We start from the raw sequence: 27,667 nt of genomic DNA, 5'->3' as shown, positions 1-27,667 counted from the left end.
GCTTGGGAGAAATCTCTAATGTTCTAAGAATGTGAAATCTCATGCAGTGATAAAGATTTGCCCTCTGGATGGACACAATAGAGAGCAGTGGCTTAAAAGGAATTAGGTGAACACACATGCCTATTGCAAGGTTTTACAACTGTACCACTCAGTATTAAATACCAAGTTTACAGACTGTAAATGTAAGGATTAATTGTTGACCCTGTTATTACAATAGTAGTGGAATCTGGCAGAACTTAAATTCTTTTTAGCACATTATCACACATAAGGGGTTGTAAAAACCTTTGTAAATTCTAGGTCTGGGACTTCACTGTATGTCAAAGTGTTAATGCGTACAGTATGGGAAATAGAAGTTATTTAGCAGAGCTGATATTATAGAAGCAAAATGTTCGCTGGAAAGCAAATTGAAAGATGTATCATAAAACATGATTAAAAAAAATGAAGGTCCTGATCCTGCTGTGAATAATGTCACTGGCAGCTAAGCTATAATACGAATTAACTTCGTTATAAGTCAAATTATAGTCACATTGTTAAAGTATTACTAGTCTAAGTTTTACCTATTCTGTCCCTTACCTGTGTATTTACTCAAATTATCATAGTAATCTCATAGATTATCAAACATTCATAGTTTACGAAAAAATATAATTCAAGGTTTTACAACCTTGCTGTCTGCTTAAGTGCAATTCCTGCTAATATCAGTAGAATACAGAATTGGGTCTGATTTCCTTGCATTGTTCTTAAAAGGGAGATAATACCTTTGACATCAGTGAAAGTGTGGTGAAAGTTTTTAGTTGTATGATTTTAAAAAATCATTTAGTTTTTTCTAAAGGGTTACTTTAAATGGCACCATTTGTAAATCTTGTCCTTAGCAGTGGTTTGCCTTTTTTCTATGCTTATAGCTGAAAAATGTACAAATGTTCCACTTTAGAAAACTCCCATTTATTAGAAGATATTTTTGAAGCCTATTGGGATTATTTCTGAATAACTACCTTGACTGACAAAGATTTTAAGTGGGCTCAATTTCTTACATGTTTAATTGGTGAGGGAGCACCTTGTCTCTTCCTGTAGCTGTGACCATTTTCAGACTGTGTCTTTTTTTATGTGGCAATAGAAACACGATACTCCAAGAATTTAATACTTGTCTTGCTGATTTTCACAGTTGGAAGTACTGTCTCCACTGTCTGTACGGAAAGAACATTTTAAATCTTTAGCAGAGGCCTCAATATAGTTAGACACCTGGACTGCAGTTCTGATATAATCTGCTGTGGTGTAAAATAGGAATAACTCCACAGGAGTAGAGGCAGATATTAAAATATTGTAAACTGATGGATCAATACAGGTCTGTACCAGATGATGAACTAGCCCAATCTTTTGTGGGTAGTAAGTAAAACATTTTATGGAATCAGGATCAGGTCTTCAGTGCTTGATTGTAATCAATGTTGCTGAACAAGTGATAAAAGTACAAGCTATCTAGTCTGAAAGAAGGTTTTAAGTAATAAAAAAGTCACATTTTGTGGCAAAATATATAAAGCAAGTATAAAATGTCAGTCTCAAAATCTAGGTTACACTCAGAATTGTGCAATGTAACAAAAACCAGAAAGAACGATTCTTATTTTTTTGCTCCATATTTCCAGTGAATAAATTAGCCTGCAAGCGAACCTTATTAAAGATGTGAGTGTGTAGTTGTATATAGACAAGTTTTCCACTGGTTTCAATATGGGATTTAAGTGTGGGTTTTGGTGGTGGTGTTCTTTTTTACTGTATGAGTGTTAGAGATTGGTCTTTAAAAAGAGATAGAGTTGGTAGTTGGTGAGTATCAGAAATATGTCCCATATATGCATACTGTCTTTATTGGTTTTTAAATACTATTACATATTTAGTAGATTTCACAGCATAAAAAATCAATGAAAAATTTCCAGATAACTCGAGTGGAAACAAAAGTAGCCAGTTCTGAGCAGTTTCACACAAGCCCTCTGTTGGTGAGATAGTCAATCATAGGCCATTTAAAGCATTCCTGTATGCATCTGGATAATCTCTAGTTCTTGTAATCATTAAATATGAAAGCAGTGCAATAACACCTTCTTCTAAAAATGTCACCGGCCAAGATCCCAATTACATAATTCATCTAAAAACTAACATGTAGGAAAAATTTTAACAGGTAAAACAACCCTGAAGTATGTCTCTAGAAATATATACATGGGCAATATATATTTGGTTAATCTCATAAATTTATATTTAGGTACCTAGAAAAAAAACAGCTTTATTTTCAGGAGCTATGTAATTACTTTAGGCAGCTTAATTGGTTTCATTTTTGTACCTGGAAGGTGTTCTGTAACTCAGTTTTGCAGCTCACAAACAGAGTTCATACCCAGTTCTGTAAGGTCCTTTGGTTAACATCTATGAAAAGTATTGGAACCTTCACAAAGGACACTCCAGAACCAATGCTTTTGGTGCTTGCTCCCAGAACAGTCTTCTGTTACATGTCTGGGCTCTGAGCAGAGACTTGAGAGGTGTGCGATTCTCAGATTGCCAGTCTCAAAAGCCTCTGAGGAAATGCAGACCTGCCCAGAACTAGCCAGTAGGAAATGCTCAGGACAGAGGAGTATCTGATCCTTTTTCCTGGTGCTTACACACCTATGGCAGAACTTCAGGGAATCCTTGCTTGGAATACAGAGACTAGAGCCTGCAGTGGGAAGGTAGTAGAGTCCTAAGAACTGGGAAGCTCAGTGAAGTATTTTTGGCATAACATGCTTTTGAATTCCTGCTCTTGGATGTTTACTCCTGTAATACTCCTATATTAATTCTTAACAGATCAAGAACACAGTAAATTAATAAGTACAGATCATGTACTTATTAATATGTATTTCTGTTTTTAAAAGATATCCGTCATACCTGCCTATAATAAGTAAAAGTGTATAAGGGTAAAATAAGAACAAAAAATTCCAACCACATTAGAAATAGCAGAGATTTCTAGTAATAGACGGGTCTTGTACTGTGTCCTAAAGGTCAACAAACTAACAGTTTAACAAATCTAGATTCTAACACTGCTAGTAAAGATTTTCTTATTGACAATTTGGCAAAGTGGCAGCATTTATTACTCTTTCTGATCTAGCAAACTTAGGTCTAGCTGGTAAACTAAACTGATTGCTAATTGTTGATAGAAACTGGACTAATAATCTGGGGCAAGGAATGCAAGGAGGGAAGAAGTTACCAGGTTTCACAGCAGAACTCCTTGGACAGCTTGACAAATGGTAGCTAAAAAACCCTATGTTGAACAACTTTGACACAATCTGTATTCAAGACTGTTTTTAAGAGAAAAACATTTCTTCATTTTTCCTGGCCTGACAGCACTGTTCTGAGAGGTCAACAGCTGAAACTGAAGACTAGTTATCCCTTCTATGTCAGGTAGAAACATTCATCATAGCATTTTTTATCTTTACCTACCTACAGAATACACGGAGAGTCCTTAGAATGAGCACTTATAGTTATGAAGATTCAAAATTTTAAGAAAAGTAAATAAACTAAATAACTGTAGGCTATTATGCCTTTAATAGGTAGCATAGTTTCAAAAAACTGTGGAGCAGCCAGTACCTTCTATTTATGTTCCTAAATATATACCTAGAAATCTAAACATAGGTAGCCTATTTTGAAAGTCTTGTCCACAAATACAAGGAGCCCCTTCATCAGTACCCACAAAATACGCGTATGTTAGCCTACCAGGCTATAATAGCCTCTACTCTTTAAATGATCTGTCACAGTGAAATAAAACTGGACTAAACTTTAAAAAACCACTCCATTTAGAATTGAAGATTAATGTTTCAACACTTTCAACAAAAAGTTTTAGTTTTGCGGTGGTTCCATTGGAACAGATTACTGGCAGAATGAGACATATTTCCATGGAAAAATATGTAGTAAAATAAGAGTAATTTAGAAACTTTAGTCTTCCTAAATTTCTCAGATTTTTTTTTTTTTTTTACTGGGGCAAGTTAAGCTCTTTGCTACTGCAGGTTTTGTATCTCACCAATTATGAGTTATTGATCATAATTCTTACAGGCTATTTGTGGAGTCATCGCTGATAAATTTTCACATTCAAAAGAAGGCATTGCTGGAGAATTATGGTAACTTGAGAAGTTATCTGTTTATTATATCTGAATAATATATAATACTGTTTATTATAAAAATACTGTTTATTAAATCTGAAAAAGGAAAAGCCACAATTACCAAAGTTATTAGCACTATAGCAAATAGTTGCACACTCAGTTTGCTAACGTATATCTGTAAAGTAAAGAATACTGGCTCTTTTTTTCCCTAGAGTTTTGTTTTTATTTGCATTTAAAGTATGTCCCCCAGCGTGCAATCTGGGAGCATCTTGTAAATTATGTAGGTGAACATAGCCTTTAAATAGGGAAGGATCATTGGGCCTGAGCTCTCATAAAATTAAGAGACTAAGACCCAGGAGTTACCAGATCAAAATCTAAATAAAATAGGATTTCAACTTCTGTGCTTTATTAGGCATTTGAACAGAAGGAAGAATATTTTAGTCTAAATGAGTCATCCTGAACAATTTCTCATGGGAATGAATTTTGTAGCCAGGAGTTGCCACCACAGTCAGACCTGGAGAGCTTCACTTTGAGGCCGGACAGTGAAGCCCTTCCTTCTGAAAATGCAGATGATTGTTCCTCTGTATACCCTATATTCAAGAAATTCTGTCTTGAACTGTTTGGTCCTTAGTCACTAGCACCTTTAACTGCAGCTAAAAATGCTTTTAGGTACAGTTCGTGGAAAGAGAACAGATGTCAAGTTTAGTATAGCCTATCTAAAAAGGTTCAAGGCTATATTCATTTTTCACTGCTGCTTCTAAGTGGCTTGCACCATGTTCTGTGCAGAATAGAAAAAAAATGGACCTTCTAGATAAGGACAATGGTCCATTCTGACTTCCTTGGTTATCTCTTAATAATCAAATTCACTCAAAAGAACTCTCAATTCAATGAATAATATCTTTTCAATCTACATGTATTCCAAGTGTACTGAGGACCACTGCATGCGTCTGTGATAGGATCACTCTAGATGTTTGACCTTTTAAGATCTGAGTAAGACATGAAATACTGAGTGAGATCCACAGTAGTGGGGAATTGCAGCCACTCATGGAATTGACCCGTAAACTGCTTCTCAGTACAGCTTTATGTAGGAAAGGATGGTTAGAAACCTGTCTGATAACCAATTAGCCTATATAGGTCAAAAAGAAGTTCTGAGGAAGCACTCACAAGTCTGTGGAAAATTGTTTCTTCTGCAAATAAAAAAAAATTCTAGTAATAGAGTCTCCAGGTCATTTTCTATCAAGGAAGTGAATCCGACACAGAATTTGTCAATTGATTTGTGACAGCAACTTAAATTACTTAAATTGTGACAGACTTAAATTACTAGTAAGATTCCGTGAGTGGAAGCTGATATGTATCCTAAAAACCAGGAGCTCAAGTGTTTCATATGCTGAAGTGTAAATTTATCGACACATACACATTAGCTGCTTAGAGTGATATGGGAAAGAACATTCTATTTACGTGAAACAATACAGCTCTATTTTCAGTGTGTGTTAATGGCCTAACATTTACATACCTAGCGTTTACATTAATGTCACTCACTAGATGTGGAAATGCTAAGCATCTATACTGAAAACTGAGGTCACTCTTAAGACAAAGAGGCTTTATGTCACATATTGAATAAGTCTTCAGCACAGACTGATGTGTGTCCAAAGGACTTCGGTTTCTGCATTGTTGTACAGTTTCTCAGTCCCTCGTTTCTCTGATATCATAAACCTGTACTGTTATGGTACCTGGGAACATCCTCCATGGGCAGTTTCCACCAAGAGAAAGGGAGAGCCATATTATGTAGATTCCAGTTCAAATGTATGAGGAAGTCAAAGTGAAGGAAGGAAGCCCTCTGGTCATGTATAATAAGTGCTATTTATATTTATGACATTATAACATATCAAGAATGAATCTGCTGTTTTCGCCAGCTTCTACTTAACTCCAGAAGAAATCACATTGAGCAATGGCAGTAGTCGTTAGGTATAACGCAATATAAACCCATCAGAATTTGATCCATATGTTTTGTATCAATATCAGTATTAATAGGAATGATATATCACAGATTTTATTTCAATTTAGAGATTATGGAATGAAACAAAAGCTATGATATTTTTAACTGTGAATATATGATCAAAATGTAGTGGAAGAAGGCTGAAGGGAAAGCAAAGGAAGATTAAATATGGCTTTGGAGTTATATTTAATATGAAATGCCATGGACCAAATGTTCTTATCCATACCACTATAAATATGGAAAGATCATTAAGTGAATGGATGTATTTCAGTCATACCACAGTAATGAAGACCAGAATTTGGCTTTACAGTTTTAAATATTGCAAGTTAACAAGTTATTTCAAGTCTTGAGATGTTATACTACTAATTTTTTTGTGTGCCTTATTTCTGAAAACCAGGAACTTATGCTGGAGCTAAATGATTAACAGTTGGGTATCTTGGAAGATACTAGGACACTCAGGTTCCCATCTCACACAATTTTGTCTTCTAAAAAGGAATTTTTGAAGAATTCTCCTTTGCCATTCCAGAAATCTCAGCACTTTTAAACACTGCCTCTCTGGTTACTGCTGTATAGAGTGTTAGTGGCAGTGAAAGTTGCACATGTCTGTCTGAACTTTTGAATCAAGGACATATGCTGTTGAACTTGGCATTATAATATTTAGTGAGAAGAATGATCCCCTACAGTTGGTTCTCTATCAGTTGAAAAGTAGCACAGTGGCAGCTTGCTTTTTGATTGTGGTCTGAAACTCAGGAGACCTTAACCTGTAAAAAGAAGGCTTGACCTGATGAACATAGGCTTCTTTCCAAAGGGTTATCTTGTGGCTTTGTCTGGCTTGCCTGCAGGAGATGGCCTTCAAGCAGCAGTGCAGTGTGGCCATAAACATCTGCATGGAGGGACCGACTTTCAGGATCTGGATCTTGTATTTTGTCAAATTTTCCATGGCAAACAGAATTGAATTTTCAAAGCTGATGTCTAAATTTCATAAGGAGAATTAACTGCACCCCAAGAACTGGTGAACAGAGCTGTTTGCATGATGCTTATTTGTTGGTTATTCCCTTGCCATCTTAAATCTTAACACCAAATTGGAAGGATGCAAAAGTATTACATCATATATCATTAATTTGCAGTTTTCTTTATGTCTCTTATGAGAAAACTATCCAAGCAAATTAGACTAGAAGCTAAAATAATTTAGGCAAGGTACTTTATGCACTGTAAGGAAGTTTTTGTGAGAGACCCTAGGTCTGCCAATATATGGGTTACCTTAATGTTGCCCCATATAAATACAAGCTGTAATCTTAATTAGTGGACCATGCAAACAGGCAAACTGCATGGCCTTAGCACTGGTGCAGTTTCTGGCTATTTGTTATCATTTCCAGAAATTGCGTGGGAGCAGAATTCTAGAGCAGAGTCAGTTTTCAGGAAGAGCTGAAGCTCCCAGGATACAGTGACACTGAGCACTGCAGAACCTACAGAAACTGGCAGAGAGAAGCCACAGTTTCATTTGATTAACTTATAGACTATGGTCTTCCCTGACTCTGCGAGTTGTCTTCCTACCTCTCTACTGTGGTCTTCTAAGCAGGCCAGTGTTGACTGTGCGAGGACTTCTCGTCGTCCTTTATACTTCAAATAGGTTGCCTCTAACCAGTTAGAATCTAAGTGCTGCTGTTTTTCAAAAACTATTTCTTTCTGACTGGATTCCTACATGTGTGTGCTCTGTGGCATATTGAGAGCAACGGGTCTAGTGCTTTTTTTAGAGGCATTGAGCAGATCACCTGAACATGCACAGTGAGCTTATCAAGAATTTAGAGACTAATGGCACGGCAGGCTGGTCAGGGCTACTGAACACTTGCTCCAACTAGGTTGCCATAGTCTCAGAAAAAGTAAAAAAAATCCTGAAATTCACCAAGAAAAAATTTCCACTAGCAAAAAGAGGATTTTTCTGCAGAAATCCCAATATATGGTAGCCCTATGCATGACACAGGAAGAACGTAAGGGAGAAGTGCTTTCCACAGTGAGCCCTGTTTTCAGCTGGGAGATGGCAATAACAGCTGTGAGGACATTTCCAGGCCTGCTGCCTGTCAGTGGAAATACAGGATTGGCTGCATCCTACTCTGGGCATTTGATGAGGCTCAAGCCCAGGTTAGATAATGACACACAAGAATGTTGCAAAAACATTTATAAAGAAGAGGCACAAACTCAGTCTGTTTAGTTCACAGACTGAATGATATGTAAGTTTCTATCAAAAGCAATTTTTGTAAAGAAGCATATTAAATCTTATACCTTCCTGCCTGGTTTATCTAAAGACTTACTTACTTTTTAACTATTGGTCGAAGTGGCTATCTGAAATCTTTTATATAAATTAGGGAAGCAGTTTCTGAAACTTAGGATCTGTAAGTATTTTGTCAGTCAGTAATGTTATTGGAGATAGACTAATTACCTTTAGTTACTCCATATGACTTGTCTTTTCTGTGACAAGTTATATTTCTAGAAATCCCTGTAAACTGACTGGTTTTTTTGGTGTTTACATTTTGTGAATCACAGTTTGTGGAAATAAATGTCATCTATGGACTATTAACAAAATGTTTGTTCTAATTATTTGGAATTTGTGGTATAAAGATTGTTCTATTATTATTCTGTTTCTTGTCTGGAAGTTTTTTAGCAGCAGAACTAGCAGGGGGTAATGAATAATCTTGTTTATGGATGAATACTCTTCCAGACAGCCAGGCAAAACCCAGCCATTATTCTAAAAAATAATGAAGAATCTGGTACAAATTATAGAAAAGAGCAAAGGAAAAAGAATGTAGCAGTGGTTGACTTATACAGTGATTTGGAATTTTTACTATTTCCAGTGACTGGTTCTACGTTACTTTACTGGTTCAAGTTATTATAGGTGCTGCAAAAGTAGCCATCAGTTACCAGAATAAAAGTGTGGCAGTTCCTTCAGTATGGTACTAACTTTAGAATTGCATGGAATACCTACAGAAAATACATTATATCCATTAAAATTATTTAGTCAGTACTTAACATGGAGGTAAGACTAATGTTTTAGAATTTGCATACTACTGAAACTTTTCTTTTGAGGATATTCAAGTATAATTTCTTGAATCTGCAGAATATGTAGATTTTAAGTAAATTCAGGTGTATACTGTAGCATTCATTCAAAATGTATTAGCTTGCAACAAACATTGGCTATTTGGTTTGTATTTGATAACAGGACCTGATGGAAAAAGGAAATGAGAAGTTCCATGATGTGAAAAAAAAATTAAAGTAGCTGACAAGCATTTTCTTGTGAATATATTTTAAGACAGAAAAAGTTATGTGCATTCTAGGCTGATTGAGAAAACCTCAGATTTTGTTTCTGAAGAATATACTTCTGGTGTCATTCAAAGATAGGTTTAACAAAAAAGTTGAGTTCTTCATATTTGGCAATGCCAGGAGGCGAATAGGATGCACTAGTTAACTTTGTTCACATCTGTTATTGATATATTATTATGTTATTGAATATACTAAAAGTGACTTCTGAGATACTATAGTGACAAAAAATAATAACACTGCCTAGAGCTGTACAAATAGTAAGAAAAGAAGGTAGAGATGTTTCCATCAGTGACGGTAATTAGAATATCGCTTTGCTTATGTTTTTACACTCTTGTTTGCAAATAGTTGTTCAAATAGTTGAATATTTGCACACAATGAATTCTGGGCCTTAAATTGACATTTATTGACACATAAAATGAATAATAACAGAGAATAAATTAGCTATAGTTAATGCCACAATGCAGGTCAAAGGCTTGAAGAAGGGTCAGATTTAACAAACACATTTCTTAGCTTTTACTCTGAAAGTCATGTAAAACTTTGTCTTTCCAGATAAAGTGGTTATGAGTTTGCCAACATAAAAACTGCAGTATAGTCCCAGTTAAAAAAATGATCTGTTGAAATTCTGTTTCCACTCAAAGAAAATAAATTAGTGAAGCCATAATCCTTAGGGAGTATGAGAATAAACACCTTGTTTTCTTCTAAGAGAAAAGATATATAGTAGGCAAACTATGTTCTCTCACTGCCTCTGTTGAAGTGCTTGTCCATTCAGTACTTGGCCCTTTTGCCATGGTAAATTTTATAGATTACAGCTTTGCAGTTGGCTTTTTAAAAAAAAATAATATATATATATATATAAAATTATAAAAATAATTTTGTATCAGTTTAGTAGCAGCTCTGGATTTCAACTTTAAATTGTTAGACACTGAGCATAAATGCAACCTGATAGTACTTGGGCTCTAAAGTACAAAACAAGTCCATTTGAATTTAACTTGGAAGTAAGGAAAGACACTGATTCAGTCCATACACTCCTTGCAGGCGAAGCACATACATTTTTCTTTCTCTAACTGGATGTGAAATAAGATTAGCTTCTTCCTTATCCTTTGTATCTGAGAAAGCAGTCATATGTAACCAGAATATATTTTAATGTTAGAAACAGATGAGTTTCTGATAGCAGATTATTAATAGCCGAATGCTTCTGAAACTTTTGTGCAAACTTTTAAAATCAGTCCCACTTCTTAGAAATCACTCATTAAAATAATGTGTTGTATGTTTCAGTCACCAAGATTCTCTGTGTTTGAGAAACTGATTTTCAGTGTGTAGTCAAGTAGTTTGAAAATCTGATCATAACAATTACATGGGATGGGATGAACTCTTATATGTTTAAAAATGAATAATCCAGATAGATAAAATAATATCCTGGTGTAGGAGTAATCTCCAATAAATCAAAATAGGATGCAGCTACTGCTATGATTACACATACACTTTTGCAATGAAATTAATATATTTTTTCAAGGCTGCATACTGTAGAGATGCAAGATGAGTAATTCTTTTTGTTGGTTTGTTTTGCTTTTTTTTTCCTTTGTCAGCTGAACCCGTTGATGTGCTAAAAGCATTAGAATTTCACAATTCACCAGAAGGAGTATCAAGAACAGCAGGATTTTGCACAAACAGAAGGGATTCAAAAGGATCAGATGTCGCCTACAGAGTTTCAAAAACTGCACAGCTGAGTGCTCCAACAAAGCAGCTGTACCCAGGTAAGATTGGCAGAAAGCTAGTACTTTGGTAAATTATCTTACTGCCTATGCTTTTATGGTATCTATCTAAAGCACAGCACGTAGTCCATCATCGGTACCACAAAACACTTCTGTAATCCCTAGAGTTGGGCCTGCACATGAATGTCAGGACATGCGCTTTATCCACTGAATGAATCAGTTTTTATTGGCTTCAGTTATAAAGCTCTTCATCAAATTCTGTGTCACAGGCAGAATTGGTCTGTCATGTCCTTTCATGATGCTATCTGACAGAAAGCTTATTTGGTGGCTTTGGCACGTTTCCTCCAGTTTCAGTAGTCCATTTAAAAGCAGTACTTCCTGGAGTAATGCTACACTGGTAGAAATGAGTTGTGGTTGGCCATTGCAAAATCGTTCCCAGAAGTACCATCTGTTAAGAATTACCTAAGAGTATCTGGGTATTTGGGGGACTAAACAAGGCTAGTTGTGGATAGCAGGTAATGTGATTCCATCTTCTCTGAAATTTCCCTAAAATGAAATAATCACATTTTGGAAAAGATGCTTTGGATGTTGAGAAGAGAGTTTTATTCCATTTTTTTTGCTGTGACTTGTCATTTGACCCAAACTGTTGAGGAAAACGATAATAAGAATATTAAAAACTAAAATCATGGAACATTTAATTTTTCTGCTTTGATACATCATGCAGAGTTTGAACAAATCTGTCTATAAACATACAGATTAGATGTTGGCAAAGAAAAATACTTTCTTTTTGTCTTTCAAAGTAGCAATCATAGAGATATCATTCAAGATCTGTAAAAGGGGGAAACATACATTATTTTATAGTAATACTGCATTCCCAGAGCAACATGGGAAAGATCTGTACACAGTTCAAGTGTAACTTACATGTTCACTTAACTCATCGGTTTACTTTTTTATTCATGAAGGAGATCAAAGCAAAATTAATTACAGATATAATATTTATATTATTTTTTAACACAGTTCTTCGGTTTTTAATACACCCTTTCAACTAAGTTGCATATAATTAGCAGAGCTATCCAGCTGAAAGTATCATTCACTGCATGGCACATTACAGTCTACAATGTCTTGCTGATAGTAGCGTGACTATGTATGTGATTAATTACTACTTCACCTAAGTAAGGTTAGCAGAATATGGGCTGCTCTTTCTTTAAAAAATGCAAAAATGATCCATTGTATTGAAAAACTGCATATTGCACAGTGTGATAAGTTGGCACCTTTATATTCTGAGTTTTACAATGTGTGTCATTGAAGCCAAGTGCTACAACAAAAAACTTTAAATCGGCATTCAAATACAACTGGACAGAAGATTAAATTGACTTGGAATCACTGATAATTTTAAAAATTTAGAACAGTACAAGCACCTTCTGCTAGATCAAAGCCTGAGAGTCTAGAGCTGGAAGTCGGAGAGCTTGGGCTGACTTGCACTTATTCATGAATCAAACTATAGCATAAAGAGGAGATCTGGCAGCTGCAGTAATAACTATTCATATGGTTTTTGAATGCCAGAACAAAAAAGTACCTTATATTGTTGTCTGGCATCTAAATTTATATAGCCTTTGACTGCCTTAATTTAGGTACTCTTCTTATTAATGCTTTCAGTTTCTTTACAACTGGAATGAGTTTTCTTGATTGTACCAATCTGTTGCAAGACTTCTGTGTGCAGGAGACAAATAAAAAGCATTGCTCACTCACAGTATAAAAAGAAGCCACCACAAAACTTTGCTTAATTCAGGAAAATGTCATGCTATCCTCTACTTCTGTAAAGAACCTAGAAACAATTTTCTGAAGGTGATTATCATAATTACTTCTTTTTGAATCTTGCGGAAAAGGCATACTCTCACCACCACAAGAAATCCTTCTTTTTCAGAGATTATCGTTAAAGATATTTGAATGATCACGTCCCTTTTTCTTAGTGCTATATAGTAGTGGAAAGACTACAGAAGATAACCAAGACAAAACTGAGTTGTGAGACATCATTTTAGCTAAACAATACAAGTTGTAATGCATCCTATGCTTGCTTTCATGTAACTGCTATAACTCATCAGGAAGTATAGGTATCTTTTAGCTACTGTATCTCGAAGAGAGGTATGAAAGGCAAAAGCTGAGAGCATCAATATATCTATGTTTTAAAAACGGATCTAATAATATTTGCCAACTTCCCAGGATATAATAGGCATTGATTTCACTGACTGGAAGGCATCATATAATTGTAAATACAACTGCTTAGATTTTTGTTGTATTGGTTTTTTATGTGCTTTTAGTTAGCTTTTACAAAAGCATATAGGAATAACAGGAATGGCAACCCAGATACATACAAAGATTTTTCTAGTGATTTTCCCTCCAATTGTTATTGTTATTTTTGGTTATTGTTCAAATAGAACCATAACAATAAACAAGAAATATAAAAGTATTTGAGAAGACTTTCATAACTATTCCAGATATGTGTCCAGGAACTATATGTACATAGCAATGCATAAAGTTTTACATGTTAGATTGTCATTAATTTTTTAACTTTTTCAATGAAAACTGTGTTTAGAGGAAATTTACTTATAATTACACAATGTAGGTGCAAGATAAAACATTTGGGAATATTATGTGATGACAGCGATAAGAGAAACTGCTGAACTGAGGCACATGACTCATTTTCAGTTGCCTTTTTTAGAAAGCTCCCAGATTTTTTTTCATAGGATGTTATCTGTTTAAAGAGCACATGCCCAGACTAGCTGAATTAGTGCCACCTGCCTTAAGCATTTTCAACATATCTTTCAGATTAACAGTGCAGACAGGGAAAGTGTTCAGTACTTTTCAAATCATCTCTTTGGCCTTTGTTGACAGTCATCTTTTCTCTTTCTTTTCCTTTTTTTGGTCATCTGTTTACTATGGCATTAAAAGGTATAATGTACAGTTTAATTTAATCTTGCTTTGTCATTAAGAAGCTTGACCAAAGGCTCACCAGAGTAAACGAAATGCTTCCTATTTATTAAGCTTTGATCCCTTCAAAATAAGGTGTCAAAACAAGCCCTAAAGTGGTCTATACTACTACAGTGTTTTGACAACCTTCTACAAAAAAAGTTAAAAAGATGGTAGAAAGCACATAAAACAACATTGCAGCAGACAATATAGTAAGTATAGACTAGAGATTTTCTGGTTTAGAAGAGTAGTATGTCATTTAAAGAGCAATGAAGATTTTATTCATTTGGTTTCATATTGTAACTAAAGTGTTAATGCCATAATAACTTGTCTTCACGGAAGACTCTGTAGAATCCTGAGAGTTTTCCCACAAGACCTGTCTTGGAAACAAACTTAAACTTTCTCCATGGGATGAAGCAATTCCTAAATCAGCTTTCAATGTTGAAGTCTTACATACTTCTATTCATTACAAAAATATAATTTATATTATTTTATTAAAACTTATTGTATTATATTATTAAAATGTTTAGGAACATTTTACCCACTCTCATGCACAAAAAGTTGCAGTTATATTCATTGCCAACATTACGATTAGATTCTAATCTCTTTATTTCTTGCATGTCAAATTGCATCTGAAGCCACATGGATCCAATGTATATTTTGAATTTTAGAATATCAGTCTTACACTTCATTTGATATTAAGCCTAATAGACTCGCACATCAAGTGAAATGCAGGTTTACCACCAGATTCAGCAGTCAGCAGGAGCAGTACTCAGTACAAACCTCAGTCTTTCCTGAGCTATATCCACTTTTAATTTTGTTTATTTTTAGTTGTAAAGGTTGAAACAATGATTGATATATAATCTCTACTTCAAAAAGAAAACATCAGGGAATAAATAAAAATTAAATGTTCTTTGATTTTGCCTAAAGCTCCTATTAAATAAAACTGGTTACTTATTTTTTCAATGTTTTGCACAATATTATTGTAGAAAGACTCAGATGTATATTGTGAGAGAGAAACTAAAACAAGTGGTTTTCAAAGGAGATGAAATGTCTGGGAACATATTTGCTACAATACAGATACTTATTTTGTTGTGTGAAATTGTAGTGCACGTTTTTAAATTAGAAGATTGCTAAAAAGAAGATGAATAGAAAAATAATGTGAAGCTATCATGGTTCTTACGTATATTATAACGTAAAATCACACTGGATTTACAAGCATGTTTTTAAGAATCATTGAGGTATATCTTTCAGGAATTAAAGTGAGATCAGAAAGAAAAAAAGAGATAAAACATTTTCCTAGTGTAATTTTTTTATGTATTCTTTTTGGAGAATTAAAAAAACCCAGCAGTTTGTATGTGGGATCCTCTGTGCTTATAGAAAATTGTAAGCCTTTAAAGAACGGTTTCATCTTTTCTGAATTTGTAACTGTATATTTGTTTGTTTGTTTGTTTACAGGGGGAGATTTTCCGGAAGATTTTTCAATATTAATGACAGTAAAACCTAAAAAGGGTATCCAGTCCTTCCTTCTGTCTGTCTACAATGAGCAAGGAATTCAGCAAGTAGGTGTTGAAGTTGGTAGATCCCCTGTCTTCCTGTTTGAAGACCAAAATGGAAAACCTGCCCCAGAAGACTATCCTCTTTTCAGAACAGTCAACATCGCTGATGGCAAGTAAGTGTAAAATTTTAACATGAAAAATAATACCACCATATTGGTCTGTATAGGTGATTATGGTCTTTACAAACAGTTATCTTAAATATTTAAATAAATCAGTAGTACAATTTCCAGCAAGTTGTACTGCTGTGGTACAAAATGAGGGAACCTTTGCAGCAGAGTACAGTTCCAGCTTCAAATGGTGTATAAAGCTACAAATAAAGCCTAACTACCTTTCTTATTTGCCATTTCTGTAAATCAAGAATGAAGAAATAGTCATAGAAGTTAAACCCACCAAAACTAAACCTATGAAAATTCTTCCTGTGCAATACAGAAGGAAACTCTGTTTTCAAAAAGGCTCAAGGAATAGACTCACTAGGAGGGTTGTCTTGGCCATTTGAAGGTGATACACAGAGTGAAGACAATTTGCCAAGACAGCATAGAATTTCTCCTATCCTGAACCAAAACAGCAGATAAATAAGATCATTTGAGACATCTATATATAAGGAAATCAGGGAAGAATAAGCTGGACAATTAATCTGAAGTGCTGCAAGAACTTGTACTGCACCTTCAGTAAAGGCAATTAATCTCAAACACCTATTGTGTTGTTAATGCAGTTGTTAATTTTTTGTACCTAGCTTCCCTTTGTAGACAAGCAATCATTCTCTGGGAATGTCATTCTAGTACTTGTAGATGGACTTTCATTCTTTCAAAGGCTTTTTGTTTATTGTGCTGCAATCCAGGAAGAGCAGCCACAGTCTTCAGAGATACACAGAATGTGATTTTATTAAAGCAAAAGAAAACAAATCAGTAGAGAAAGGCAAAAATTCAACTATAATGAAATATGTTTATAAAGCAATAAAGGATAAAAAAAGTAAATTGTCTTCAAGCCCTTGTATTACCAGAGAATGGAATTATACCATTGTGGTGGTTGACCCTGGCTGGGGGCCAGGTGCCCACCAGAGCCGCTCTATCACTCCCCTCATTCATTAGACAGGGGAGAAAAGGTATAACAAAAAGCTTATGGGTCGAGATAAGGACAGGGAGAGATCACTCACTAATTATCATCACGAGCAAACCAGACTGAACTTAGAGAGGAAATTCATCTAATTTATTACTAAGCAAAACAGAGTACAGGAATGAGAAATAAAATCAAATCTTAAAACACCTCACCCCACCCCTCCCATCTCCCCGGGCTCAACTTCACTCCTGGCTTCAACCTCTGCCCCCACTCAGCAGCACAGGGGGACGGGTCAGTTCATCACACGTTGTTTCTGCCACTTCTTCATCCTCAGGGGAAGGACTCCTCACTCCTCACACTCTTCCCCTGCTCCAACATGGAGTCCCTCTCACGGGAGACAGTTCTTCACAAACTTCTCCAACGTGAGTCTCTCCCATGGGCTGCAGTCCTTCACAACCTGCTCCAGCGTGGTCTCTTCCATGGGGTGCAGACCTTCAGGAGCAAACTGCTCCAGCGTGGGTCCCCCACGGGTTCACAAGTCCTGCCAGCAAACCTGCTCTGGCATGGGCTCCTCTTTCCACGGGTCCACAGGTCCTGCCAGGAACTTGCTCCAGCGCGGGCTTCCCACGGGGCCACAGCCTCCTTCGGGTGCCTCCACCTGCTCTGGGATGGGGTCCTCCACGGGCTGCAGGTGGAATCTCTACACCCCCTCATCTTTCCTCCATGGGCTGCAGGGGGACAGCCTGCTTCACCATGGTCTTCACCATGGGCTGCAGGGGGATCTCTGCTCCGGCACCCGGAGCACCTCCTCCCCCTCCTTCTGCACTGACCTTGGTGTCTGCAGAGTTTCTTACATCTTCTCACTCCTCTCTCCGGCTGCAAAAGCTCTCTCTAACTGTTTTTTTTCCCTTCTTAAATATGTTATCCCAGAGGCGCTGATGGGCTTGGCCTTGGCCAGCGGCAGGTCCGTCTTGGAGCCGGCTGGCATTGGCTCTATCAGACACAGGGGAAGCTTCTAGCAGCTTCTCACAGAAGCCACCCCTGTAGCCCCACCTTGCTACCAAAACCTTGCCATGCAAACCCAACACAACCATGAAATCTAAACCTGATGCATTCCCCTAGCAGAAGGAGTGATAAAATAAAGCAACAAACTTTTTCTTTTTTTCCATCAACCTCCTCTAAATAACAAAGCTTTGACATGGATTTTAGAATTTCACCCGAAATGTTGGGAAACTGATAAAAATGAAGAAATTAAAATGAATGTGATTTGGTACTATTTCATTTCCTGCAGTCAGACTATACAACTTCTAAATCAGCTGGAGTCAGTCCTGTCCACAGTGACCTATGTTTTCATGCTTTCCACTTCTACATACTTTCAAAAGATAGGCCAACAATTTTCTTCTGACTCAGCTATTTTATGAAGGATCTAGGACAACAATCTTCATCTCAAAATGAGATATATTTTAAAAGTGTAAACAGTGTAATGTGCCTGAGGATGCATGGACAGTTTGCTTTTATAATGATAACGTTCAGCTGCGTTCCAGAGAAAACATAGGATTAGAGTTCTGGCTCAGTGATACTGTTTAGCAGTCAGATTCCATTAGCTTTGAGGTGTTCCTTTTGATATACAGAAACTCTTTGTAACAATGATCTAAGCTGTCTCCCTGATTTAGACAGCCTTAGTGCCACAAATGCCAACTAAAATAGTATGGTTCCAGCCTTCCTCTTACCAGTCACTAATATGACGTATTTTGATGCTTTTTGCCCTGGTCTATCAAAGATTCTCTGATGTTTTACTCCATGTTACAGAGTGACTTGCTCTTGCTCTTAGATATTGAAGTTGTCATAGCAGAGAGGATCACTAAATTAATGTGGTCTGTCATGATAATAAAGTCTCATAAAAAACAGTATAGTTGGGCAATTTGTATAAAACTTTATTCTCAAATATCTTTAAAATAAAATAATTTGTCAGTATTCTGAATAATTTCATTCACTTTCTGGTTAATATGTATGTAGACAAAGCTATTGTTGCAGGAATATTGGGAAGCATTTGTAAGTATATGTATCTGGAAAAGCATCTATGTCAGAACTGTTGACCATCTTTGAAAAATCTCTATAGCTATGGGATACATTCAAATAAGCAAAAGAACATGGTAAAATTTCGGTGATTGATCACAGAGAACAAATAGTAAAATGTAAATAACAAAGAATAACCTGCTGGATTAAATATATTTGCACAAATAACTCCTTAAGTAATTTGGAAAATCAAACACATTCATAAAAATAAAATCTGCTGTCAGATCGTTTAATCTAATAAAATGTAAACAGTGCACTTGCTTCTGATTTGAGTTTGCTAATGTTCTCTAAGTAAAGCTTCAGAGAAGGTCAGCTTGAACTTCATCTTATATAGGATATTCACAGTGAACTATAGATCAGATTCCTTTGTACTAAGGGACAGAAATTATACAGTCAATAGACAAAACATTGTGCACATTTGTGTATGTATGAAAGAAGGAAACAAATGAAGACATTTAAAATTTTATCTGTGACTTGATTGGTGCACAATCTGCAATAAACTGTCTTGATAAGAACACAATAACCTAGTTTTAAAAACATAAATTGCATTAGAATTATGTTTGTTTTTTTAATAGGTGGCATCGAGTAGCTATTAGTGTGGAGAAAAAAAGTGTTACAATGATTGTTGACTGTAACAAAAAAATTACAAAACCACTTGAAAGAAGTGACAAAACAGTTGTGGACACCAATGGCATCACTGTCTTTGGAACCAGGATTCTGGATGAAGAAGTTTTTGAGGTAAAAATCGACACTGAACAAATGGAATTGCGTGATTTTGTGTTGAGTGAAGTGCTTAGTGCAAATCAGATTATTTTTTTTAGGGCAAAAGCTATTGTAATGTAGAAACTTTGACTTATCGAACCTGTTAGGATAGGCTGAAATAAAAGAGAAGTAAAACAGGGAAGTGTCTCTATTGTTGGAAGATATGATTTAGATTATGTTGTATCTGGAAGGGGCTTGGTTTTTTTGTCTTTCCTAGTATCAAGATACCTGAGATATTTAAGAGAATTAATCTGCGAAAGTTGAATAGTATGATACTGAATCATTTTAGTTCTGTCTCTCTTAAACATTTACAGATATTTGTGCATGCTAACAGTATTTGAGAGAGGGGGAGAAGGACGTGGAAAGTTTTCTGTGTAATATGAATCCCTTATATTGTTTATCCCACTTATTACTCTTTCCAGTAACTGGAACATACTTTGGCAATAACGATATATACGTTTCCATCATTTACTGGCCAAGAAGTACATATAGGAAGGGTAAAATGCCTCTAAGGAAGTATGTGACTGCCAATCATGAGGCCTTTCTAGGTGGAATCCTTATGTCAACAATTATTTTTACAATCTAATAATGAAGCTTCTCTGAATCGACACTATAGATTTTTCTTTTATAATATTGTTATACAACAGTCAAAACTGTAAATTTAAATTAAAACTGAAAAATAAGAAAATACAGATCAGCAGTTAACTTACTTCGTATACAGAACATCTGTGCTCCATAAACATCCAGAATTGTAATCCCAGTTTAAGCAGACCATGTGCTTGAGAAGCTGCATAGGTGTCAAGTGAGGAAATAGGAATTTTGAGTGTAACACTGTGGCATTTTATCTTTCATTTCCATGGGTATGGTGAAACATGAGACTTTTGAATGGGGATATTTCTGGGATGATTTCATGGGTCAACCAGTATGATATGTTTGGTATTCACAGCCTAATTTACCTGTAGTCCCCTATACAGTTTGCACATCTGAGCGACATTATTTTCCATTTGTAAGATGAATTCCACAGATGCCTCATTTAGGGTGGGACAAGGATTTTTGGTCTCCACATAGGATAATTACTTTCAATTTTCATTTGTATTTCTTTCTTAGGTCAGAAACCAAGTGCCACAATATGTGTATTTGACAATAAATTGTCAATATATATATGCAATGTTAATATACATAAGTAAAAAGAATTTAAAAAATACAATAAAAGTAGATAAACTGATATTTTGTTAGTGTTTTACAAGTGATTTTAGAGTCTAATAGAAACTAAAGCAACAGGCTGTGGCTTGTTCTTGCAAAGGTTGTCACCATTTTAAAAATTGTGAAGGAGGGAAGTGCACAGTAACTAAACATTGGTGTTTGGTTTGTTTTATTCAGTGCAGTTGCTAATGAAAAAGACCTATCTGAAGATTCAGAGGTTCTGAAATTATTGTACATAGCTGTTTGAAAATAAGTATAGTGATTGGTGATATGTGCATGAAGGGAGATATTTGTTTGAATAATTTGCATTAAGTAACATGTTGAATAAAAGAGAAACATGCTAGGGGCCTTTCATTTGTGAAGTTGTTGACTATTATGATATTATATCTGTCTTCTATATTATAACCAGTTTTAAATACTAAATCCTCCACAAAAATTTTGTTAAAGAGAGATTATTCCCATGGGAATACAAAAGGAGCATAGGCTATCTAAGGGGTAAATAAAATGATAGTTCTGAAAATTTCCTGCTATGTCATTCTTCTTTCACAAAGGTCATTAGACACTCAGAAGGAGGAAACTTTGAGTCATGACAAAGAATAACTATTTTAAGGCAAAATAATTCCTACTCTAGCAGCTCCTCCTCAGTGATTATTTCCTCTATCCATACCTTTTGCTGTTGTATATACAATTCCCTCCGCTCTTTCAAGCCCTATAGAGGAAGAAGAGATAGGAAGGGATGTGGTAGAGTGCAGTGATTTTTTGGCTAGCAACTGTTGAAAGAGTCAGTAAGGTTGGATGAAGACATACTTAGCAAATTGAAATTGGTACTTAAGAATTAGCAGATTAATTGAAGAAACCCAAAAAATAACCCTACATTTTTCTTGAAGTCAAGCTTATGTGAAGTCAACACATAGATGAGCATATATTTTTAACAGAATTTGCTACAATGACTTAAATAAAAATATTTTTCCCTGAGAGTTTTTGTCCTATATGGAAGGATAAAAAAGGAAGCTAGTGATCCTCTGTCAAATTTTTCACTGAAATCTCCTACAATGATGTGGCAAGTGAGTGCTTCAATTCCAGCTGAGACTTACTGAGAAAAAAGATGACTTTGAACTCACAAAAGAGTCATAGAATTGAATCATAGAATTGTAGAATCATTTAAGTTGGAAAAGACCTTTAAGATCATCAGGTATATCCAGTGTTAACCTAACACTGCCAAGTCCACCACTGAACCATGTCCCTAAGCACCACATCTACATGTCTTTTAAATACCTTCCCTGGGCAACCTGTTCCAATGCTTGACAACCGTTTCAGTGAAGAGATTTTTCCTAATGTCCAATCTAAACCTCACCTGGCACAACTTGAATCCATTTCCTCTTGTCCTATCGCTTGTACTTGGGAGAAGACACCAACCCCCAGCTCACTACAACCTCATTTCAGGTAGTTGTAGAGAGGGGTAAGGCTTCCGCTCAGCCTCCTTTTCTCCAGGGTAAACAACCCCAGTTCCCTCAGCCACTTCTCATAAGACTTGTGGTCTAGAATCTTCACCAGCTTTGTTGCCCATCTTTGGACACACAAAGAAATTGTGCAGCCGTCTGTAAAGTCAGTTTACAGGCTGAATCTTAACATTCAGCACTGAGAACAGCAACATTTTTACCATTTGTAACATCACTATACATTTCTGTGTTCCTTCAGTGATTTGGTTTCCTTACTTAAGTGATTTCCTCTTTTTCTCTTGCTTTGTTCAGAGAAATCAGTTACATGCTTGTAAGGCTGTTCATGTATGGGGGGTTAGATTTAGTCTGAAGTCTCTTACTCAGAAGCTTACAGTCTTTTCTTTTGGGATAGATTCCTGCTTTCTGCATTTATACCTATGTTCAGTTATTTGAATCTTTAGCTAGAAATGTGCATGTTGAAAATAGGCAATTAGAAAGTCACTCAAAGTTTAAATAAAATACTGTGCCATATACGGTTTTAATGATATGTGTCCTTCAAAGTGTGGTGCAGCAAAACATAATCTAGTTCTTTTTGAGTTTGTCTCATGGATTTTTGTACTCTCTAAATAGCATTCTTTTTGTTTCATTAACAAGACTTCATCCATCCTTTAGCTACTGCTGCTACAATTTCTAAAGTTTGGGGCTGTTCCCTGAAATTTGGGGCTGTTTCCTGCTTGAGAGTCTCCTGGTTGTGTCTTAAATGTTTCCTTTATCTCATTCGTGGTATCACAGATTGATGTTTGGTGGTTCCATGGCCCTCCTTGGTAGTATTTCTGTGTTGTGAACCCTGCTGTATCTTGAGACCACAACAGGCACTGAACAAACATGTAGCACAGCATATTATTCTATGTGCAAGAAATTCCAGAAATTAACTTACTTAGCCATGACACTAGATTTAAGTGTTGAGGACTTTAAACTGTTTAAGACAGGCTTTCCATATGACATTTGATGCCTTTATTAGCTTACATGTAGGAAGCACATAAAAGAAATAATTAAGTGTAGAGTGACCTGTTGGAATTCACAAGCATGTAGTATGCATACGTCTCAAAGGCTGTTTTATCTTGGGTAATAATGGTGGGTTTAGTCATAGTAAGTCAGTGATTTGATCACAGGAACTGTGGAGCACTCTTCAGTCACCTCAAACTGAATGGAAATTCAAAATCTGGAAATAATGAACCTGTAGATAAATAGAAAAGAAAATCTTAGGCCTCAGTGACCTACTAGTTGAAGATGCTAAGGTTACTTCTGGTCCTGAAGCCATTCATACAGCATAACGCAACTGCAGAAAACCCAGTTGCATCATTAAGGTAATTCACTCCTATTGAAAACAAAGTTCAGTGCTGTCAGCACTGTAAGCGATTAGATACATCATATGTTCCTGTTCCCTTAGAGAGTGCATCTAAACCTCTGTGAATTCTCGTGTACACACGTGAGTTCAGAAATAGCTATTATTACATGACATTATCCTGACCTCCTGACAACTTAATGTATCTTTCAAAAAAAGAATTACTTCTTCATATTGCTGTAACATATTTACATGGACCATTCTTTTAGAATACTCAGAACAAATACTATTCCTATGAAAAATATTTCACATTTATTTTAAAATAGTGTTACATCACAGTTGATCAAGGTTTCTTCTTTGTTTCTAACTGTGTTATATTAAATTTGTAATACAGCAAAATTTAATTAAATTAAATTCTGGGCTACTTCTTTTTTTTTCCTGTTCCTAATATTAACTTCTGTTTTCCCGGCAGTTCTCCCACCTTTGTTCTGGTTCTGGCAGTCTGACTAGTGCTAACACAATATATTATAGTACACTGGGAAATTTTAAATGCATACATTTTAATCAGTTTGACATGACTGCTTTGATGAAAGGGCTGATTAGTGTCCGAAGAGCATGATAAATGACTACCTAATTTGCTATTTTTGTATATTTAACAAATATAGTATTGGTAAGTTTACCTACTGGTGCTAAAGCTAAGAGGCATTTTTTAGTAGTGCTCTCAGAAGGATCTTCTGATTTAGCTATAAAAGCAAGACAAAATTTATCTTGAGTATTTTCCAAATCTTGGGATTGTGTGTTTTATATCAGGAAATTCTAATTTGGAGTTGCCTGCTACTCATTCCTGAATGTAAATGCTAATCTGAGATTTTATGACATCATGCTCAATTAATATGGAAATCAATATGATGTCATAAGTAAGATATTGAATACAAGCAAGCATTAAGCATCAGGTGCATACAAATGCTTGAGAAGCAAATTATAAAGTGTGAGTGTATCTTAATAATAAAATTACGCTATCTAGAAACTTTATTATTACCAACTGCCGAATTATGAGACCTTTATTTACACTGCTAAGCACTTGCTTACCGAAGTGGATCTACTAATATCAGTGGGACTAATTTGTAAGTGCTTGTTTATGAAAGACTGACACAGTATATACCTCAAACTTTTACGTGTGTCATTTGAAATTAATCTCTTCTGTGTTTTCAAATACATAGTGCAAGAAGGGCTGGTTTGTAAGTGCTTGCTGCAAAGACAATTCCTACAATAGCATACATAAATTAAAAAAAAAAAGAAGAAATTAATCAGATGCTGGCACATGCCACCTAGTAAAAAAAATTTGAATTGTATCCATTGAATTATGTTTGTAGCTTAAATAGCAGGGATCTTTTTATTCTTTGCCAGCTTTAAGGATTTGTCACTCCTCATTTAGTACCGTTGGTATGAACAATACAACAGTTTTTTATAATAAGTATTTTATAATAAGTTAATAACTAATAGAGTCTTTATGCAGATATTTCCCTATAGAGACTTTTTTCCTTCAAAACTCCCCACATGTCAAACCAGCAGTATGATTTTTAGGTACTGCGCTGTAAATGAGTATAAAAAGACAAAAGCTTATGTATATAAGACTATCATTTAAAGTCAATGAAAGCTTTAACTGCACACAGTTTATGAGATTAAATCCTTGCAGTAATCCTTGTTAATAAAGGGGTTAGATTTTTGATACCAGGCATTAACCCGTTTTCACGAAAGAAAGCATTCATGCACTTATGTATGACATAGGATTCCCTTAAATAGCCTGAGTGAGCAGTTGAAGATAGAGTGATAGTACCTTGACAGCAGTATGATTTAACTTACAGAACCCTTCAGATGAGTAACCACCCTTCACGTGTTGGAATGTCAACGTGTGCAAGTGTAGAAAGGCCATTCATCTGTGTGCATACTCCATGAAGAAGGTAGCAGTAGCTTTTACTGACTGACCAAAATTGCTGTACGGCTAAAGTAGAATAGGGAAGCTAGCCCAAAGTAAAACTCCCCCAAAAGCATGTAGTGTGAATGGTGTGTCATCAGTATCCTCTGTTTCATACTGTCCTGTTGAGCTGTGCTACTAACTAATGTAGACATAAGCAAAATGATTCCCTATATACATCACCTTTAGCAATTGCTAGTGACCCACTAAATGCTTAGTGTCAGTCAGATTAAAAAGTAATGTTTAACATAAATAGGACAGAAACAAAAAAATGCAATAGGTTCCAAGCAAAAATATTTAGAAACAACCTTCTAGTTATCAACACCAGAGAAGTGGCCAACTCTTCTGGGAGGAAGAGGAGGAAAAAAAAACCATAAAAAAAAAAATAAAAGCAAAGCAAACAATTTTTTCATTTCAGAGGCACCTAATAAAAAAACCCAGCATTTTTTACAAAAGCTTTCTATTTGGCTTGTTTTGTTTTGCCTTTTTTTTTTTTTAATCTGAGAGAATGGTGATTTGGTGTTTGTGATTTTTTATAGTACTTCCAAACTTACGCTCGATGAACAAAAGTAAATAATTCTGTTTTCCTTGTTTCCCTTCTTTGTTTTTGAAAACGGGGTTGAGGCGGGGTGGGGGGAGAAAGCAAAGCTCTGGTAATTTGTTGGAGTTCAAGTTCATTTTCAAGGAGTATTCCCAAAAATGGAAGGAATGGTCATTTAACTAAACTGTAATTACATTTAAAATTAACAATCTGGGCTCAAAAAAATGCTGCCTGCTACATCAGCTCCCGCAAATTTTACAGATAGGATTTATCACCTCATTTGATATTGTATGTAATACATTTAGGTTTTAAAGAACATCTGTAAATGAGGTTTCAAAGATAAATGAAAATGTAACAGATCTGCAGGTCCTTTATCAAGAAAATAAGATGTCCTTGGTCACATGTGTGTGTGTGCGCACGTGTGTGTCTGTGTGTTTGTTATGTACACATGCTGTATATACAGGCATTGTATTAAAATCTAATCTCTCAGCCGAGAATTGCAGAAGACTTTGGTCTGTGAACAGCTATGTTTTGAAGGTTAAAAATGATAATTGGTGTATTAACCTACTTCTTAACCAAGCTGAATATATACTACTATAACTATGGAGTTTCAAAGAATCAAGAAGACATTGATTTCTATGGAAACTTTGACCTGTACAGAATTCTGCTTTCACAATTTATTGCTTTTACAGTGCTTCAGTCTGGCAGGCTCTAAATATCTTTCTCTAGCTATATTATGCAATGGGCCTGGGTTATGGAATATTATATTAAAGGCCCCTGGAATTCTTCAATCCCTCAAATCTTTGCAGGAAGATTAAATGAATTCTGCAGCAGGTTTTTCTAAATTCTATAGTATTAATATCCAGGCTGTCTAGACTTTTGTTCTTTGGAGTCTATAGTTGTACTGTCACATAACTAATTAGAGAAAGTTGGCATGTATACACAAGTTAGGGTTTTTGCTGGTGTACTGAAGAGTCTACTCTGCAGTTCTTAGGCTTTAGCCATCCTATGAAAATGAAAGATATTGATGTTGTTCTCCTGAGATGATATAGTGCCTAGCACTGGTTTTGTTATGCTTTTATCACCATTTAGGTGGTCATCTTTAAAATCTAGTTATCCTTCTGAGTAAGTACATAAAGAGGTTATAATTTTATCCAGAATGCGAATCAGAAGGATGGTATTTTGCTACTACTAACCCTCCCACTCTAGTTGTGGAAAGCTTTCTGAACCTCTGGTACATAAATTAGATATTTAAGTAATTGCTGCATTCTTTTTTTTTTTTTTTTTTTTTTTGTCAGGCTGGAAAAAGAACAATAAGCTTTCTCCTAATGAAAACATTCTAGAAAATCTCCTTATTTTACAGTAAGAAACTACAACTTAAGTTGTCAGCTCAGGTCCACTCACATTGTTATGTAGCATCCTAGTTGTGCAATTACCAAGATCACTTGTTCTTTGAAATTATAATTTTTTTTTCAATGTCTTGAATAATTTGTGAAGTGTGCTTCTGTGGAGAGGGTCCTGCAGAGCTTCTCAAGTAATGCTTACCTGCTATTCCTGGGACAAAGATCACTTTCTCCCGGCAGGGTTATTGTTTTATTAAACAGTATGTGAAAGAGATATC

General features: G+C 35.5%; 1 protein-coding gene across 6 annotated transcripts in view; it reads left to right on the top strand.

The window, feature by feature from the left end:
• Positions 1 to 27,667, top strand: part of COL11A1 (collagen type XI alpha 1 chain) — a 149,850-nt gene that overhangs the window by 5,031 nt on the left and 117,152 nt on the right. For all 6 annotated transcript variants that reach the window (XM_075760044.1, XM_075760042.1, XM_075760043.1 and 3 more), the window contains exons 2-4: positions 10,998 to 11,165; positions 15,549 to 15,762; positions 19,357 to 19,519. In XM_075760044.1, the coding sequence (XP_075616159.1) occupies positions 10,998 to 11,165; positions 15,549 to 15,762; positions 19,357 to 19,519 (545 nt within the window). The remainder of the gene's footprint in view (positions 1 to 10,997; positions 11,166 to 15,548; positions 15,763 to 19,356; positions 19,520 to 27,667) is intronic.

This window comes from Balearica regulorum, chromosome 8 (assembly GCF_011004875.1).
Source record: "Balearica regulorum gibbericeps isolate bBalReg1 chromosome 8, bBalReg1.pri, whole genome shotgun sequence".
Classification (NCBI taxonomy): domain Eukaryota; kingdom Metazoa; phylum Chordata; class Aves; order Gruiformes; family Gruidae; genus Balearica; species Balearica regulorum.
The sequence above is the reverse complement of the archived record's forward strand: the minus strand, read 5'-3'. Positions and strand labels throughout refer to the sequence as shown.